Here is a 19215-nt window from a genome sequence, read left to right on the forward strand (position 1 = left end):
ATTCATGTTACAAAATAAAATGCAATAAATTCGAAATTCTGCTGGTCTGCAACTAAAAAAAAAAAAAACACCCTTCCTAATTGCACACATGCCAACAGGAGGGGCTTAGGGGAACTCCCGGCTAATGCACTTACAGGTTCGCTCAAGTCGCTGAATTATTTAACGAGAGTGTAATTAAAATATAAAAAAACACACACACACACACACATCCACATTGGATATGTTCGAAATTAAATAAGTTTCTTGGTGTGCATTGCCGGCGGTTTTTTTCTGAAATGTAATTGCTGGATTTAGTTTTTCTCCCTTTAAGTTTGTTGGGCTTATGCCGTAAATATGAATTTAATATACAGTAGGCACTTTTCATATCTGCAGCAGAGAATTTAATTGAGCTCATATAAAACCAACAAGAATATTTATGTATATTTTCTGGAGCCTGCCTCGCTCTATTCAGCAAGATTTTCCCATGTCAGCAGTTTTGGTAACGGGCAACCAGGCCCAAAGAAAGCATTGGGCATTCGTGAGGTGTTTGGCTTTGTGCTTTGCATAGCTTAAACTTCATGTGGGCAACAAAGGTGCAAAATGGAAGCGGACCATAAAAAACATATTTGTTAACATTCTTGGCCAGCTTATCGAGCCACGGCGGACACACGAACTTTATTTATTGCGGCGTTGTCCAGGGTATAAATTCTCCACACTGTCGCACCGAAAGACAATAAAATTTGACAACTATGAAAGCAGAAAGGATAATTTATATGCCTATGTATATACAGATAAGGCTAGGTGTAGCCAAAATCGAAATTCATTGTTGCTTAAGCTTTCCTTATGAAAAGAAACTTAAGCTTTGACTTTCGCAACTGGCTTTAGCAGATTTACTGGTAAGCAATTTAAAGTAGAATAGAAATTAAATTTAAAGTTACGATTCTGAAGTAGCATCTTGATAGAAAGCATCAAGGCATCAATCAATATTTTATTGCCTTTAAATAATAAGTTTACCTTAAATACCCATGTGCATATATATCAATATATATATATATATATATGGATATGCATATATATTAATCAATTATTAAACTAAGAATTAACTTAGATTAAGGGCGCTTACCGCCTAACAAATTCAAACAGTAACAGCTGATATGCTCATCGTCTCATTCTTTTATTATTCGATATGCACTATCGATTAGGTGTGACCGTTTGTGAATTTCCAATTTATTAAACGTGTTATCGATAGTCCTCAGACGTTCTCCTGCGTATTTAGCATTCGCACAAAAGACAACAAATATTTAAGCGAATAACGCCGGGCGTTTTAATACTATTTAATTTAATTTCTGGTTATATGCAAGCTGTAAAAAATGATACACGATATTTTACTGTCGTGCTTGAGTTTAAGCCGCAAAGGAATAAGTATTCAAAGTTTTCTTGTGAGTCTAACATCTTTACATGGCCATGTGTTTCTATGTGTAGCTATTTTATTATTATTAATCATTTTTTAGGCAACACAGGTAGTAGAAAAATTTATGCATCCTTGTGAACGTAGAATTTTTATGGACATTGTAAGCATCCTAAATAACGTCAGTGAAGTTGTACGATTTGCGAAATTTTTCGGAGGCGTCAGTCAGCACGACATTTCGGACTACACCGAAGCGAAAGGTAATTTTGAGTTGTAATGCTATTTTCCAGTTTATTTTATTGTTTTGTTTTTCAGAATTCTCTTCGGGATATTATTTAAAGAACTTTGCCAAAGGTATCGACAGTGCGCTTGAGGAATATTACAATGAAATATTACAATTGGAATCTTATTCCGAACAAAATGCAACCAACTCTTTGGCATATATCTACAATGCCTTGGAACTGCACTCAACGGTTGTACTCTTTTTGCGTAAACTTATTAACGATGCTAGAATACAGGTTAGCTGATTAATTTTTAAACCTTATCGAACAAGAAACATACTTTGTATTTTATTTAAGAAACTTAATGGCTGCAGGCTGCTACAAAACCTGCATCAAGCATATGAGCATGGAGATTTTCGTATGGACCACATAATCGCCAAGTAATTTTGAATAATCCAATTCAAATGATAAGATATAATGAACCATTTTTAGAGTTTCCAAACCCGTCAAGCTGGCTTTCTTTTCGCACCTGACCCACTGGCTCTTGTTCGGCGTTATAGATGATGAGTACTCCGAGTTCTTTATCACCTATAGATCCTCGAATGAAAGTGATCCGAAGACTGCCAGTGAAAAATCGGTGATTAGCAACAATACGCATGCGGTAATTAGATAAATAATTAAAATAAATTTATAATGTTTGCTCTCTTTGCTTGTGCAGAGTTCATTGAGTGAGGAAGAGATATGGCAGTACGAAATCCAATTTAGTCAATTGCCCAGCTTTGTATCATCTGTTTTAGCTGAAAAGGTGTTATTTGTCGGTCAAACGGTTCTTGTTTTTAAATTGGACCGAAGTAAACACAAAAACGACACTTGGATGATGAAAATGCCGGGATCATTCTGTGATGATATAAGTGAGCTTTGGGATGGCAAAGAAGGCATGTTTTGTAAAATGATTGAAGATTTGAATCAGGATGATAAGATCGATATATTTCACTTGGAAAGTGTAATTAACCAAATCAAGAAATACGTTAGCCAACGTCTGTCAGAAATAGCAGTTATCGAAGATGATTTGGATCGTCAATTGTATTTGATAAAAGACTTTTACCTATTGGGACGCGGTGAATTTTATTTGGAATTCTTTCGTCAACTATATGAGAATTCAGAAAACCTTGCTGAGCTAAATGCTAAAAACTATACAAAAGCCTTCGAGGTACGCACATTACAATCAAGATTTATAACTATTTTAATTAATAAATCATCATAATACTGTTACAGATTGCAGCAAATGTAATGGGAATCGTTGATGATTTGGAGAATTTCTCGTTAAGTGTTCAAAAAACTACCAGCGATCTGGAGGAGAGCTGCGAGTTTGCTATATTTCAAAACCTTCATCTCAAATACATATATAAATGGCCATTGAATCTCTTGTTCTCACCAACAACGGTAGAACGATACAATACTGTGTTTCGTTTCCTTTTAACTGTTCGGAAGCTACAATATGATCTTCAGCTTGTGTGGGCCCGCCACAAATGGGCCGCGAAAACCGCAAATCCGGTGAACCTAAAGATTATTAACTTTCGTAATCACCTAATGTTCTTTTTGGACAACTTGCAGTATTACATACAGGTGGATGTTCTTGAATGTAAGCTCATAAAATATCTATATTACAGCAACAGTATATAAAGATTAACATTTCCTTTTTATTATAGCTCAGTTCAGTATTCTCATGAATGTGATTGCTAGTAAAGCTGATTTTGAAGAAATTCAAAGAGCTCATTCAGTTTTTCTAGCCAATGTTCTTTCACAATGTTTTCTGCTGACCGATGAAACCGACAAAAAAATAAATCTTACCCAGTCAACACGTCATTCCCAATATCCGGTTTATGGAACAATTCTTGAGATCTTTAGTATATGCGAGAAATTTAGTGTCGTGAATTGTTCGGAAGAAACGCCCGATGATCATTTAAATAATGTTGATAGACTTGAAGAAAGGTAAGCTGAGCAAAGTTCATTTATATATGTTTATATTTCTTAAATATTTTTATAGATTTAACATTGCCATATCGGGATTAATTAAATTATTGGTTAACATTAAAAGTGCATCCAGTTTCGGTCCGCTTTCGCAGTTCTTATTAAGATTGGATTTCAATCGTTGGTTTAGCGTAAAGAGAACTGAAAACGTAGCATCATCATTTTAATAAAAACGCCTTCTGCTTAAAGCTGCAAGCGTTTAATGTCATCCATACGGAAATCGCTTCTACAAAAGTGAACAAAAATAAATAATTTGAACAGAAGCATACACCTACGTTAATTTACCTTAATGCCAGAATAGTGCGTGCTTCGTTAGGGGTCAGTCGCCAAGAAGGCATTTCAGAATTATTTTCGGGATTCCAATATTCGGACAATTCTGAAACTTTATCTAAATTTAAAAGCGTAGCAATTTGTGAAAGACGTGTCATCTTATCGCGCACAGACCAGGAAGTTGCACCCGTTAAGTAGGTGCCCAGAGCACGCACTTCCTGATCCAGAACAAGTCCGCCAAGCTGCAAAGTAAAACGATTAATTTACTGAACATGTTGCTGACCTTCATAAATTAAATATAAATTTTACCCGGTTGAAGGTGCTCTTCATGATAGCTCTTTCTAAGCGATTTGTCACTTCTGTGGCCAATATGCTGACGAGCGCATCATAATTACGTGCACTCAATGCATTTTTAAACGAATTCAAAAGTCCGTCTAATTGCACAATGAAATACTGAACAAATGTTTCACCAGCTTCGTACGCCGACAGTTCCTCCTAAAGGTTTTAACCAACTATTTAGTTACAAAGCAAAGGTGTGACAAATGGTTACCTCTGTTAAATGATGACTGTAGTTTAGGAATTCATCAACCCAAGGATTTAAGCGTGGCCTTATCGCACTCGACCTTAGTTGCTGTATGCCAAAGTCAACGGTTGCTTTCAAAGCATCGCGAATGGTTTTGAGTTCCGTCAAGCAGCTGTCTAGTAGCTGTCGCTCTACTGGGGATATGTTGGGGAATGTGCCTGCTATCTCCTGCTCCATCGTCTGCCATAGGGTCTCAATATACTCCGTCGACATATCGGCATTATTCAATTGCACTATGAAATTCGTTCGAACGCGATCAGCATCACTCGAATGTAGTTTACCCTGCTGTAGACTCGTTTGTATTGCATTGTAGGCTTGCGCTAAATCAATATAACCAGATGGATAACCATTTTTTAAGGGCGCCCTCAATGCAGTGACAAAATCGCCATCTAGGCATGATGCAACATTGTTAATAACAGCACATGTCCCATTGATAGATTGCGTTGTCAGGGAGCGTCTAATCGATTTGCGTAATATAAAGAAAACTTCATCCACCATTGAGGAACATTGCTGACCAGCTTCATAGGTGTCCAGTCCAATGGCTTTCATAACGCTTTCCTCCATAAAATACCTGAAGAGCAATTGGTTAGCATTATAAGCGTAAATATGTTGTGAATGTGCATCGTAAAATACTTTTCAAACAGTAAGTATGTGCTTAGAATTTCCTGCATTTGGCGACTTAAGTCGCACTGCTTCACAACCTTCTCGTATACGTCTAGTATTTGCTTTTGTGCTTCCTTATCTTGTAAACATGTCTCAGCATTAGTCTGTAATTCAAATTGTCTTTATTTAGTTTATCATTTTTTCGCTTATTGCGTGAAAGATTACCTGCAAACGACGGCGCATAAACCGGAAGTATAACTCGATTCTGGAGTGCATGACCGTGATTTCGGCTATAATAGCGTCTATATCCTTGGGGTTTAATTTGTCTATAGAACCACCCGACGGCTTTCGATAATGTCCCAAAGACTGTATGCTGTTGCCGGCCATACTGGCGCCGCTTTGCCGCTGAGCGCTGTCATTGACCTGCTTGATGCGGTACTGAATTTGCCGATTTTTGTTGAATTCCAGAAGCAAATTTTTTACTTCAAGATCGCATTCCCTTTGCAATATGGTTACCATATCTACCAAAGATGAAGATCTACAATCGACAGTTAAGACTTATGAATTTTACTTCAAAAACAAATCCGTATACTCACTCTTGTCCATAAAATGCTTCAATAATTGGCTGATTAACTTCGACGACTCGGGCAAAGTTTTCCAAAATCGCAGTCAAACGGTCGGCATAGGCCAAATGAAGACGTCGCTCGGCCTTTGCAATGTCCTGCGTGTTGCGTAGCTCCTTCTGCGCTTTTGCCGATAACTTTTGGCAAATGTAGCCACTGAATTTCTCTATACCGATACGGTGACAACCAACCAATGGAAATATTTTAAAGAATCTCTCAACGGAAGCCAGGTCATCGTGTTGGACAGCCTCATCGAAACGTTTTGAAATTAATTCCCTCATTTTTTCGGTGGCATCCTCTAGCGTGCGTACAGCATCGCTCACGGACGTAATCGACCCCTGGACATCATCCGCTGTGCGTTGTAATAGCTGTTGGTCCATTGCTAGAAACCGGGCGATATGTCCCGCACCCTTCTCATAATCCTCCTCATTTATGGCCTTAACCACGCCCTGACTACACAACTGCAAATCGATCAGATCGTGGACACGTTGCTGACACTCAGACGCCCGGCATCGTGCCAGATCCAGCCGGCGTACTTTTGCGCTTACGGATTCAGCCAGTTGTGCAGTGTTTACGATTTGCATATTTAACTTGTTGGAATCGTTCTCCACGGCAAGTAATGTGGTCATAGCCTTACTGATGCCGCTTAATTTTGCCTCAATCTGACATTGCTTGGACAATACGGCCTCGAGTCTGGCATTCACGTCTGCCTAAAAATTGTTGGGTGATACCATTGTTGTCATTCTATAAAAGTTTAAAAACTTAAAAGTACATACTTCTTTTTCTGCAATACGCAGTAGACCTTCATCCACTTTCTCAGTTGTACTAATATCCCAGCCGCTAAACATTTCGTTTAGATTTAATTTACTCATTTCCATTTGTAATAATTAATTTTTATTGCAGACATGAAATAATTGAAGTTGATTTGTTTATGTTGGAATTTACGTGGCTGACCAAAGAACTGAACTGGTTCATTATAGAATTCTGCTACCTTGACACTGTTTACATTTAACCTTAACATTTTGATTTAAGTTATTAACAGTGAGTTTATTTTCCAACAATATATTGCCTTTAATCTTATTCACAAAGCTAATAATTTTCTTTGTTGCTATTCACTACCTAATATTTGATTAGCTTGAACAGAAGAACTAAAGAGTGCAAGTTAAATTTAAATGTCTGTCTCTGTAATTAACAGCTCTGTACGCGTTATTGTTTTCGCGGCTCTGTTAAATAACAGCTGTGGCCCGAATTACATTTAACCTAAAAAGAATCCACTTTGACTGTTTTTATGTATTTTAATTTATTTAAACTAAATAAAATACTGTTATAATGAATAACTATTTTACCGAATATGAAAATTTAGAGGTAATCAGTTGCGGTGCTACTTAAATCTGATCATTTATAAAAGCATTCTTATTAATATTTTTGCAGGTGCACGAGCTCATGCTGCGAGATCGACCACGACAAGAAGCGTACTATAATGCCATTCTAAAGAACAAGGAACTGTTTAAGGATAAAATTGTGCTGGATGTTGGCGCCGGTACCGGTATACTTTCCGCGTTCTGCGCACAAGCCGGCGCCAAATTGGTCTATGCTGTGGAAGCCTCAAATCTGGCCACAAAAGTAGCACTGGATCTTATTGATGAAAATGGTCTCACCAGCGTTGTTAAGGTAATACATTCCCAAATTGAGGAATTCGTGCTCCCGGCTACAGCCGAGAAAGTGGATATTATTGTCTCTGAGTGGATGGGATTCTACCTACTGCACGAAGGCATGTTGGACTCTGTGCTCTTTGCTAGAGATCATTTTTTAAAGCCGGATGGACTTATGTTCCCCAGTGAGTGCACCATTTTTGTGGCGCCGTGCTCTGTGCCAACTCTTTTTGATTACTGGCAAAATGTTGACGGAGTAAATATGGAGCGCTTTGCCAGTAAATTGCGTTTACAAAAATCAACAAGACCGGAAATTATCCAACTAAAATCCAACGATTTACTCCACGAAGGCATCGTGTTCCATTGGATGAGTTTGCTGGATGTGAATCCCAAAGATCTGGACGAGATATGCTTTAAGGAAGTCGTCGCCACACAAATTGCGGGTAAGCATCAGGGTTTCTGTATATGGTTTGAAGTACGCTTTCCTGGTGAGGAAACTGTAGTACTGAGCACCTCGCCCCACGCGCCCGAGACCCATTGGAAACAGTGTGTTGTAGTGCTTCCAGAGGACAATTGTGAAACTTTAGAAGAGAAATCTCCGGTGGCTTTTCAAATTTTAATGAAACGCAGCGCAAATGATGCGCGGAAATACAACTTGGAGGTAGAGCTGCTTGATCCCAATGTTGAAGAGCATCCAATGCCCTGCTCATGCCACATGACAAAATGCATACTGACAGAAGCCCATCTAAAGATGATGGACACAACATAGTTTATGTGAGTTGAGTATGAGTTGCTCAGTTTGTAAGACATCAAATATTCAATTAAATAACACGTACATCTTTTATACCTCAGTCAAACTTAACAGCTATACCATTGTTTTGATCTATAAAATATATCATTTGAAAATAACTACAATATACGCCAGCCAGAGGCATTAACCTAATTGGCGTTGTAAACGGCATTGGAGCTCCTTGAGAGAGTGCTGTAGACGGTTGGTGTCCGGTTTCTGATAGCAGATATTTAAACATGCCGCGACTATGTCTTGTGCCTTCCCCAATATTCGCCGCCTAATTGAAACAACAATTATAATTTTTGTATGCTGGAATATATTAGTAGAGAAATACTTACTTGGAACGGTACCAAATAGCTTGCGAATTATCCGCCAGAAGCGTAACGACGCGTATAGCCGACTGGATTAAGTGCCACTCGTTGCCCTCGTTCGCCCAAATGCGCTCATTCATGGAGATCATTCTAAGGAAAAGAAAGAAACATTAAAGATTTAATTGTAGACGGGAATTAAACGAATGTAAACGCTTACCTGGAGTAATATTCTAAAAGGAGCTCAATGTCTAGCTTCATAGCGAACAACTTTTCTGGCACTGTCCCCTCCGGCAATTGTAGTTGACAGGCCTTTATCTCCAGCTCTCTTATGAGGAAAGCAAATGGAAAACACGGCCCGGATTCACCAAACTCTCGCACTAATAGTTCAATTTTTGTAAATAGTTTTATGCTACGCTCTTGTGCCGAGCCAGGGCCATCAACGGCGCTGTTAATAATATTGCCCCAAACGGACTCAATTAACAAGGGATCATTGTGATTGGAGCAATTAAGTATCGACAGTTGGCATTCCCAGAGGTCAAATGGATCGGCGAAGTTTTGATACAATTGTGTAATATCATAAAGCGCCATATTTAAGTCCTTTATGGCCTGCCTGGCGGCTGGATTTGTGTTTAAAATCGAACCCATTGCACCAAGCACTGCCTTTTGTACGCGCGCAATTTCCAACTGTAAATTCAAGTGCAAAATGGTCATGACAAAATACGCTCAGTGTATAAGTAGGACATACTGACCTTATCCTCCAATTCCTTCAAAAATATACCATTGGTCACGGACGAGCCAACTGTCTCATTGCGCATACACATAACCGCACGCACCAAATAATCAATGCGCACATCCAGAGATATGTTTTCGCTTCGCGTCATTGCCAAATTATCGAGAATCTGGGCTGCCTGATGATGATGTCCGTTCTTCTCATAATACTTCCAAAGTAAGTCAATTAATTTCACGTTTTCTGGATTGCGGCTAACACTGCGCCGCAAGAACTCGCCCAACGATGGCTCAACCAGTTCCAATAATTCACTGTTCATCTCGTGGGACAACAACCATTCATAGATCGTAACATGTATTAGTGGATCTTTCATTCGTAGTGCTTGGGTCGTGATCTTTTTAATAATCTGCTTTGATTTGTTCTCCATATCGTGATGGTCCTGAGTTGCTTCGCAATTTAGTTGAAATAGGCGACTCTGGTCCCGATCGGTTTTACTGTTACGAACTGTGTGATAGGCATAGTCCAGCATGAGCTGCACCTCTTTGTAGTAGTTCATACTGCAAGAAAAATTTGTTATCTTGAAGTTGCAGCCATATTTGGTTAGGTCCCATATATTTACCGTGTGACAAAGCATGTGTAACCCTCGCGATCTTCAGCAGGCTCATTGTTATTGTAATAATGTATGCCAATTTCTTCGGGATCCATTTTAGATGCACACGTGGCAGATAACTCAACAACACCCTCGTAAAAATCTACCGAAATGAATTGTTGACAAATACTATGCAACGGCAATGTTGGAGCTGCATCTAAACACATTTGCAAGGTTGTGGATAGTTTTTGTTGCTTTTCCGCAGCTGATTTACAGTTCTTGGCGCTCATTAGTATTTCGGTGGCCTTATAAGTCACTTCATCCTCGTGTCTGTAGAGATTCGGGCATAGCTGCCGCAAGTTATCGGACACTTCTGTCACATCCGCTTTATCTTTGAGATATAAATTGATGAGTGCAATGATCAGAAAAGCACACACTTCAGAGCGCGCAATCAACAGATCTCTAAATGTGCAACATCTCAACATTTTCTGATGTTCGGGCGACAATTGCTGGCAAAGCAATTGAAACTGATGATCAATTAGGATGCTCCACAGCGACATTACCTCACAGGCATGTTCTGTGAACAATTGTAAACAATATTAGCATGGTTTTATATGGTGGAGTTGACGGAACTTACTAATAAACTGATTCAAGGCGGATAGCGAACGCTTTTCCTCGATCTGTGCCTGTTCTGTAAGGTTGCGATGTTCGTTTAGTGGCATTTGCGCGTTGGTCATCATCATAGGACTCGGTCTTCCCAAATGACTCTCATACGGCAGTCGTCTTGTGGCTAAAAAACAAATCCACTTTTGATCTAAAGCCTATAAAGAGAAGATTCAGAAATTTGGCTTACCAGAAATATCGTGCACCGAGTGTTTGTCCAAAAAGCAGCGCAACGAACGTAATTCGGACAGTAGCATAGTGCAATCGTTAATTGTTAATTTTGAACACAAATTCTCGTCGACACAATGCGATTGCCAAACGGAGCGCAACATGCGAGACACATACAAAAAGAGGCCATCATGTTTTGCAGAATATATAATGGAAGAATTCTCATTACTTGGCATCGAGTGCTGTTGCTGTTGTTGGGCGGATTGTGCAGCCGAAACTGGAATTGGAAATTTTGAAAACACAAATTAATACAAATGTATTTTGATTATCTTTATACGATGCACTTACTAGGACTAATTGGCTGATTGTATTGGCCACTCATTACGCCGATGTTTGAGCTATTCGGCATGGGTGTCGACATATACATTGGCGGCATTCGCTCTCTGCCCGGCATGAGAGTGTTTGTGCCCAACGTACTATTATGCAAGTTACGGTTGGTTGAGTTCATAAAATGTTGATAGCACGGTTCTCCACCGTAGAGCATAAATGCTTGGGTGGCCCACAAGGCAATGTCACTGCCACGTAACTGTTCCGAGGTAGCCAATAAGAGTGCAGTAACGCAGGCCTCTCGTTCATTCTGCGTTTGAAAGAACATTTTCACTGCCTCGTGATGGGGACCCTTGCACGCCAGCAGCAATTGTTGCAGTATATGAGCTGCCTTGAGTAGCTCCACAATGTGCGTGCCTTGATTTGTAAGCAGGACAATTCTACGCGGTGTTCGTGCATTGTATAACAGTGAAGTTGTGTTGTCCATTATCGGATCTTTAACTTCTGCCACGCTCCAAACGATTCCATCAAGACCTTCCAATGCTGTCGACTCTACGAGGTATGTAAAATTTGTGAACGGGGCAGAGCTAACTGACCATAGTAAATCCTGCTCCTGTTGCTGCGTAGTCACCATCAACATTGTGCCCTCACTGTGGTATGCAGCATGCACATTTTTTGGTTTATTGGTCGTGGCATTCGGTGTATAACCAGGCGGCAACCTTACGTGCAGTAGGTAAATTCCTCTTGGTGTTTCCATATCTCCCTGCAGCATTGGCAGCATATTATTTGGATGGAGAACACCAAAACTGTCAGTCCCACAGTTTAGCGGCTGCTGTTGCACATTTAACCTCGTTGTGGAGAAATAAAGACGCACGCCGCATTGCGTGACAGCAACGAGATGCAGGAAATTTGAATTATCTGCGCTGAGCGGACAAATCGCTTTCACGCTTTTGAATATGGATGGATCAACAGTTCTACATAATGAAAATTAAAAATAATTATTATCCTTTTGCTTTTCTAAAGAGTCTGCACACATACTTAATCAGGCTGACCGCTTGGCTGGCGATATCATTTTGTGTAATCTTTCCCAGCCTTCGCACACTCGTAAAGTTCGTGCCAATGTGCCATGCTTCAATAGAACTCTTCTCAGTTAGTACATAAAGCAAGTTTCGCCCATTGTCAATGACAATTTTCTCAATGGGATCGACCTCCTAAAAAGTGCAAAGTATTAGTATTAATTCTTGTTTCCATGCGGGTTTTCTTTTTTATGTAACTTACCGAAAATACTTTCAGAAAACTTGGTACTATATAGGAAACCAGTCCTTGCGAATGGTTTATCTTTTTACAACGCTTGCCAAACCAGCTCGACTCAGAATGATAATCAATTTCATAAAGACATCCATCCCGACCGCCTAGAAAGATGCGTCCATCCTTAGTGCCCTCTATGACATTAATTGATATATTATCTGTTCCAAGCACGAATAGGGGCTTGTTTAACAGCTGCATTCGGGTACTACTCGCTGTCGTGCATCTGGAATCCTTCTGCTCCTCAAATGTAACACCCAGCACAATCACTTCGATGGGTGTTGTCAACAATAGCAGATACTTGACGTCGTTGATTAGAACACCCGCCTTTGGCTTGATTAAGCCAGCGCTCAAAATTAAATGGCTTAAGCCATCGTAGTAGGCGACGTCTCGAGCCTGCTCATATGTCCATATATATATATCCGAATCGATTGTCAACCATGCGCGTCCAATTTCAGGAAACAAGCCCATTATGCAGTGGCATTTTATATCTATATTAAAATTATAATTAATAACAATCACATTATGGGCTTACTGCAAACTATTTACGCTTGAAGTGCTCCAGGACTTCATTGGGTATTCCACATTTGGTTAGCGTTCGCAGTTGTTGTAGGTTATGTGTATCACCGGTGGTCAGTTGCGACAGGGTTTGGTAATCATAATCGTTGAGGCCACTCATCGTTGCTCTGCCATGTTGACTGATGCCTGTTAACTATTCAGTAATATTAGTTTGTGCCGTAAAACAACGCCCTATTGTTTGTTACCTCTAAGAGTTCCGGCTTGTGCCTGTCTCGAAAGTCGTGACACTCGAGCATATTGCCCGCTGTCTGTAGGACATCAGGTGGCGACGCTGTGTTATTCATATTTGTAAGCTTTATTTACACAAACCAAATTATTTAATTATCACAATTGTAATGTTCCCCGTTAAACCGTTTCGCCACATAAAATTTGCAAACTGCCGCCGGTTGGAGAGAGAGATCGGCCCACGCCATACAGCTCCCGCCATTAATTTTTTGTCTCGTTCCTCTGTTAAGTTAACATATACCAAAATGTTGTTAACATCGGCAATAATTTTTTCTAGGACATTCTGCCGCAATTCGACTTGATTATAATTGTAGATTATAATAGTTAGCAGTTTAGCTTAATAAATAAAACGAAATGAAACAATAAGCATTTGGTTTAAAAAAAACCTTACAGTGACGCAAAAATTTGAAACTAACAGCTGTTAACAACTTTATAACATGGATATTACAGCATTATAACATATCAGCTGTTGCTATCGATAACGATGTGTTGTTTACTGAAGTTACCTAGGTTGGCAGCACCGATAAAATTCCCAAAAATATCTCTGATTAATTTGCCGGTGTGGCAACCTTAAACTAAACGTCAAATATTTCCTTTCTTTTTTCAGCCTCTTTCCGGTCGGTCTGCAGTGTGTAAGTTTCCAAATAATTTGTATACAAAATGAATATTAAAACATCAACACAATGAACGAATTTAATGAATCGCTAAGTGTGTTATATGAGTGACATAGTAATAAGTTTGTTGTATATGTATTTATTTAATCACAAAAGCGGCAAAAATGGCCCATATACCGATCTTAATATACATACCGGAACCCAGAGAAATGTTTTGTTTATGCTCGTAAAAGCTACAAGTGCAAAATTTATTTGAAATGCAACAATAACACACATTCCACAGATTCCCTGAGATGAATTTAATTAAAGCCGTATTCTCTGTAAATGCGGCTAATTGAGGTATTTGTTTACTATATTGCAGTGTCGTCAAAATGCGAACGATCAACTCGAATCAGTGTGTCAAGATCCCCAAGGATATTAAAGCCTCCGTGAAGGCGCGTGTGGTCACGATTACCGGCACAAGAGGCACCCTGAAGCGGAGCTTCAAGCATCTGGCTCTGGACATGTACATGTCGGACAAGCGCACCCTCAAAGTCGAGAAATGGTTCGGCACAAAGAAGGAGCTCGCTGCCGTGCGCACCGTTTGCAGTCACATCGAGAACATGATCAAGGGTATGGTGAAAAACCTATATAAACTGAAGGACTTGCATTTATATTCGCAATCTCCCATTTTGTAGGTGTGACGTTCGGTTTCCAGTACAAAATGCGTGCTGTGTACGCTCATTTCCCCATCAACTGCGTTACGTCTGAGCAGAATTCTGTTATCGAGATCCGTAACTTTTTGGGTGAGAAGTACATTCGTCGCGTGGAGATGGCTCCTGGTGTGACGGTTGTCAACTCAACAGCCCAAAAGGACGAGCTTATCGTTGAGGGCAACGACATCGAGGCTGTCTCTGGCTCTGCGGCGCTCATCCAACAGTCGACCACTGTCAAAAACAAGGATATTCGTAAGTTCTTGGATGGTCTGTACGTGTCGGAGAAAACGACCGTTGTGAAGACGGAAGCTTAATGACATCCATTGTGCTTCAATTAAAAGTTTTAATAATAAAAGAAAACGCTGATGTAAACTTTACGACCTACACTTTGTGGTTTAAATAGATTGGGCTTTTCTTGTGCCGCACCAAAGTATACTACGCTATTTTTTGACTTCTGAGTCAGATGGACATATTCAAAATGTCCACAAACGCGAATATATCTTTTAAATCAGCAGCTAAGATTATTAAAGACATACATGAAAAATAGAAACAAAATAATTGTTTATTGATATAAATCACAATTAATGCATTGCAAGTCAGCGTTAAATAAATTGTTCACAGAATTAGCACAATCATGTGAGTAAGTCTTTCCGACTTGATATTTTTTTGTCCGCTTGAATACAAATTATATAACCGCTTCTGGTTTGGATAAATATCAACTGATCCCACTATATGGAAATGCATATGCTTATTTCATATGCACGATTAGTAGGTGGTACAAAAATTAAAATCTAGTCAGGCACTTTGAAATGTGTAAACTTAAGTGTCTTTTCTAAATACAAATGAAGATGTTTCATATGTATACTTTTATATATATCGTATTAGAAAGCATTACAAAAAGTATAGTTGATTTTCCAAGCCAGACGAAGGGGATCGATGTATACTCTCGGCAATAAGAAAGGCCAACTTATGAGCATATTGGCAGACGGCTGGCACCCGACACGTTCCTGACCAATTGTAGTACATATGCGTCATCTTGTATGATAGCATCTGTAGTTTATCTGCATTTAAGCCCATGTTGTCGTGTATAACATTGTAGCTGGTTGGAGAGACTGTGCCGTGTTTCACTGCCTGTGAGACCAAAAAGAAATCGTAACGTTCCGGTAATGTGATGATATCGTCCACAACTGTTCCCGGTTCAGGATTACGCATATTGACAAAGTAGCGTGTGTTAATCCGCTTAGCGACGACAATGAAAGCCATCCGACAACCTTCATCCCTGCCCGCCGATTTGTAGATTTTATCAAGTTGATCCTTGAGAAATTTAACTTCAGTATTGACCACTTGATAGAGCTGGCCATCGCCAACACCGTCACGGAAGAATAGAATGCGCTCTGGCAAAGTACCGCGATGCTCACGATATGCCTTTAGGGCACATGTCATATTCAATGACATTTGATCGGAGAGCTCCTGGCCCTTCATGTGCTCCGTTACCGATGAATAGTAGCGTTCAGAGTATTTCATATCCAAGCTAGCCACCAGGGCACCATAGGATTTATTTTTATTCTTCGACGAGTGACAGACATCAAAGCCGACAGTCATTAGGCCCTTCAGGGGTAGCTCAATCATCCAAGGAGCGCCCATTAGCTTGGCATTCATTTGGATAACAACTTTTGTTGCAATCGACATAAGACCACCGGATTTTTCGGGACGTGGCGCAATTGTACGGAGTGTAACCACTTGTGATGGCACGGGGCGGTCCACACAAGTGCGCTTCTTGATGCAACTATATCTATTTGTAAACAAATGGGACTATGATTAGCAAGTATCCCTGCTCAAAATCTAGATGTGCTTACTTTTCCTCGTTTGGTGATTTCATAACCAGCATGATTATTTGTGGATCCTTGGCGAATGCATTATCGATCGCCTGCGAATAGTTGCCATTGCGATCATCAGACATTTCATCACTGGACAATAGCGAATGTTTGATTTCTGTTAATTGATTTGGGTGTGGGTAGGTGGGGTGGTGGTTTGAATACATACTATCTTGGCTCAGAGATTTGCATTTTCATGCCATTGGCTGCCCGTATACACAGTTTGACAAACTCCTGAGCTTCCCGGATATTCCGACGTGGTGTTATGACATACCAACGCTTTATGTCCACATGCTTGTACATTGAGTTGTTGCGAAACTCGAAGGTCCAGTCGGCGCGTGCATCGCACAAGTAGCGCTTTTCATTACCAAACACAATTTTCTCCGGCGGCAGAACACGTCCAGGTATCTCGACCAAAGCCGTGTCCAATTCAATGTGCCAGGACTTCATCACTTCGGCGCTCAGCTTCGACTGCTGCAGGCGCTGATTAAACACGCGCAAACGTTCAATACGCCGATTAGGCGTCAGTCTGGTGTGCTCGCTCATGGCTTTCATTAATCTATATTATAAACGATTCGATTCAATTTATAACGAGAAGATAAATGTGTCCAATTACATACTGAAAGTTTGAGCGCATATCATCGGTCAAGCCTGTAGCGCGTGCCAATTCAGGTATCAGCATAATAAGTTGACTGACTCCGCCGCGAATATTCTTCTCTGTTGGGCGAGACACTAGCAGCGGTTGTTTGTAGTCTCGAATTGTGATATTGTAGCGCTGTATAAATGAATAAACATTTTTTAAATCAATTAAAAATCCATATTTCCCATCTATTGCATACATACTTTCTTGTAGTATTCTAAGTAAGTAACGTCGCCATCCTTGGTGTTAAACGTGGACAACGGCGAAGAAACAAAATCAACATCATCTACTCGATAAGTTTTGTTATTGTAGTCCGTCAATACAATCACGCCTGTGTCAAAATATTTGGGTTATAATCGGTTTTAGTTCAGTTCTTGACAATAAGAAATAATTGGTTTTAAAATAACTTGCCGATTACTTCACGCTTGAAGGCAGCTTGGTAGTCGTCGCTCTCGCGAATCACCTTTGATAGAACATGATATAAGCTATCCGTTCTCATCACTTTGTGGGCAATCTCCGTGCATAACAGAATGTCGGATTCGTGTTGTCGAATTGATGTGGTATAGCCGGGCCATAGCTCAACGCGGAAGCGATCTAGGATAACCTAGCGTTGAGATATGCATAAGCAAGACTGTTAAATGCTATTAGAGCTCCTTTGCCAACTCAGTTTTACCTTTGCTTGTGGATCAAAGAAATTACGTGATACCAATTGAAGCTGAAGTCCCTCCAGGGCACGGCGTAGGATCAGATTAAGTACTTGGAACTGTTGATTGTCGGCTGCCTCAACGGTGCCGACACTTTTTATCTTTATCTGTATTTTTTCACCAGCCCGACTTTGAGTCACTAACTCCAAAATGTCTTCCTTAAACTTGGTGGTGCAAAACAAAACGGTTCCGTCAAATATGTAGCCACCCAAGAGCTGACGGTGCTCGCTTAGTAAGCCACGACGCAGTCTCGTGTTATCGACATCTGGAGAGAAGTCGACACGATACTGATAAATGGTCCAGTTGGGGCGCTTTTGGACTTTATAGTAATTGGTTTGCACAGTTATTTTACGGCCAGTAAATCCTGCCTTAGTAATTAGTCCAGAAGGTCGAGAATGCACCACGTCGGTTAGTAAACGGCGTCCTCGAACCGAGCCACGGGCATCACCTATTCACATAGGAGAAATCTGTAAAAATGCTTCGGTATTTGTCGATCAAATACTATCTTACCCTCAGCACATTCTGCCAAACCCAGATCTGCGGGTTTTCTTGTCTGTTCCCGTTGGCCACTCGATTCGGATTCAGTGCAAACTGGCGGCTGCCGCGGGGCAGACGTTTGCGCAGGTTGACCCTAAAGTGAATTAGAGCCCACATATTAAAAAAAATTGGAAATATATTATATAATAAACTGTCAACTGTTTCAAGGGTATTTGAACTTCGGTACACCCATTAACTGTACTTCTCCATTCACGCTTTTGTTTAAACACGCTTTCTTACAAACTGCGTAATCGTTTACATTGTGGGCAGCGCACGCATGTGCAATTAAAGCGTGAATACATGCGTAATGAGAACAAAGAATTGCCGTTACTTCTCCATATCGACTATTATTCGCTAGCGCCAGCGTCTTTTTCTCAACATCTCTTACTCTCTTTGCAAACCTGATTAGCATATATAAATTAGTTTCTCTTATTTTCACATTTCGCACAATATCAATCTTCGTTTCCTTATGCATTCATTTTAAGCAAGCAAGCCTGAAATGGCCTTGAGAAACTATACACAAATACATGCAAACCATAGGATGCAGTAGTAATTTCACAAACGTACCTACATGTTCATATGTATGTATGTATGTATATGTATATATGTATGTGGTTTGAAATCTGCTTGTTATGTCCATGCATGTATATTTTTGGAAAGTAAAATTAATGCACCATTTGTTGTACTACATACCAACTGAGGCCCCTGTCTTTGATTCAATTCTTCATTGCGCTTATTACCGCGTCCACGTCCACGTGAATGTCCGGAATTAGCTGGTAAATTATTCATGCCTATATGTTAAAGACTTCCACACAAATGATGGTGACCGGCGCAAATGTCGGAATAAAATTTGAAATCAGAGAAGCAGAGTTGTCATTCGACTCGGCTTTGACGAAGTCTCTTCGCTCATCTGTTAACATGACACATGCTTATGCTCGATTTTACTTACAGTGAGCACACGATTCTATTCTAGGAGAAACTGCCGTTGGATTTTCCGAGAAGCAAATTGTTTACAGAAATGTCGCATCGTAAATTCTAGGGATGGAAATATCGACTCTTAAAAACATTCTTAAAAGCTTTCTAGCAAGTGGAATTAT

General features: G+C 40.1%; 6 protein-coding genes across 7 annotated transcripts; 3 read left to right on the plus strand and 3 right to left on the minus strand.

Annotated features, from left to right (window-relative positions):
- The first annotated feature begins 1242 nt into the window (after window positions 1-1242).
- Grip75 (gamma-tubulin complex component 4) lies at window positions 1243-3907 on the plus strand. 2 transcript variants are annotated; one of them, XM_015172603.3, is made up of 9 exons: window positions 1243-1418; window positions 1491-1647; window positions 1703-1905; window positions 1966-2048; window positions 2101-2245; window positions 2327-2818; window positions 2884-3250; window positions 3318-3600; window positions 3656-3907. In XM_015172603.3, exons 1-9 carry the CDS (start codon window positions 1350-1352, stop codon window positions 3804-3806), a joined length of 1950 nt encoding a protein of 649 aa, XP_015028089.2. In that variant the 5' UTR covers window positions 1243-1349; the 3' UTR covers window positions 3807-3907. The 2 variants fall into 2 exon arrangements, with proteins under 2 accessions (XP_015028089.2, XP_002051138.3); XM_002051102.4 differs by having other exon boundaries at window positions 1244-1418; window positions 2101-2269.
- Cog4 (conserved oligomeric Golgi complex subunit 4) lies at window positions 3602-6682 on the minus strand. Its single transcript, XM_002051101.4, has 8 exons — window positions 6495-6682; window positions 5692-6428; window positions 5321-5633; window positions 5126-5259; window positions 4460-5063; window positions 4219-4404; window positions 3925-4151; window positions 3602-3865 (listed from the first exon to the last, which is right to left on the minus strand). Exons 1-8 carry the CDS (start codon window positions 6594-6596, stop codon window positions 3823-3825), a joined length of 2346 nt encoding a protein of 781 aa, XP_002051137.2. The 5' UTR covers window positions 6597-6682; the 3' UTR covers window positions 3602-3822.
- Window positions 6683-6926: 244 nt separating this feature from the next.
- On the plus strand, window positions 6927-8232 carry Art8 (Arginine methyltransferase 8). Its single transcript, XM_002051100.4, has 2 exons — window positions 6927-7083; window positions 7150-8232. Exons 1-2 carry the CDS (start codon window positions 7048-7050, stop codon window positions 8137-8139), a joined length of 1026 nt encoding a protein of 341 aa, XP_002051136.1. The 5' UTR covers window positions 6927-7047; the 3' UTR covers window positions 8140-8232.
- Window positions 8192-13349, minus strand: Nup154 (nuclear pore complex protein Nup154). Its single transcript, XM_002051099.4, has 12 exons — window positions 13015-13349; window positions 12800-12962; window positions 12224-12741; window positions 11984-12156; window positions 10967-11919; window positions 10641-10895; window positions 10425-10577; window positions 9818-10364; window positions 9221-9755; window positions 8689-9155; window positions 8499-8621; window positions 8192-8437 (listed from the first exon to the last, which is right to left on the minus strand). Exons 1-12 carry the CDS (start codon window positions 13111-13113, stop codon window positions 8305-8307), a joined length of 4119 nt encoding a protein of 1372 aa, XP_002051135.1. The 5' UTR covers window positions 13114-13349; the 3' UTR covers window positions 8192-8304.
- Window positions 13350-13551: 202 nt separating this feature from the next.
- On the plus strand, window positions 13552-14740 carry RpL9 (ribosomal protein L9). Its single transcript, XM_002051098.4, has 3 exons — window positions 13552-13686; window positions 14030-14280; window positions 14346-14740. Exons 2-3 carry the CDS (start codon window positions 14040-14042, stop codon window positions 14675-14677), a joined length of 573 nt encoding a protein of 190 aa, XP_002051134.1. The 5' UTR covers window positions 13552-13686; window positions 14030-14039; the 3' UTR covers window positions 14678-14740.
- Window positions 14741-15214: 474 nt separating this feature from the next.
- aub (piwi like RNA-mediated gene silencing protein aubergine) lies at window positions 15215-19000 on the minus strand. Its single transcript, XM_002051097.4, has 9 exons — window positions 18812-19000; window positions 18092-18212; window positions 17551-18029; window positions 17289-17481; window positions 17081-17208; window positions 16858-17012; window positions 16407-16796; window positions 16220-16330; window positions 15215-16155 (listed from the first exon to the last, which is right to left on the minus strand). Exons 1-9 carry the CDS (start codon window positions 18905-18907, stop codon window positions 15255-15257), a joined length of 2574 nt encoding a protein of 857 aa, XP_002051133.2. The 5' UTR covers window positions 18908-19000; the 3' UTR covers window positions 15215-15254.
- Window positions 19001-19215: the final 215 nt, after the last annotated feature.

The sequence above is a fragment of the Drosophila virilis genome, chromosome 4 (genome assembly GCF_030788295.1).
Source record: "Drosophila virilis strain 15010-1051.87 chromosome 4, Dvir_AGI_RSII-ME, whole genome shotgun sequence".
NCBI lineage: Eukaryota > Metazoa > Arthropoda > Insecta > Diptera > Drosophilidae > Drosophila > Drosophila virilis.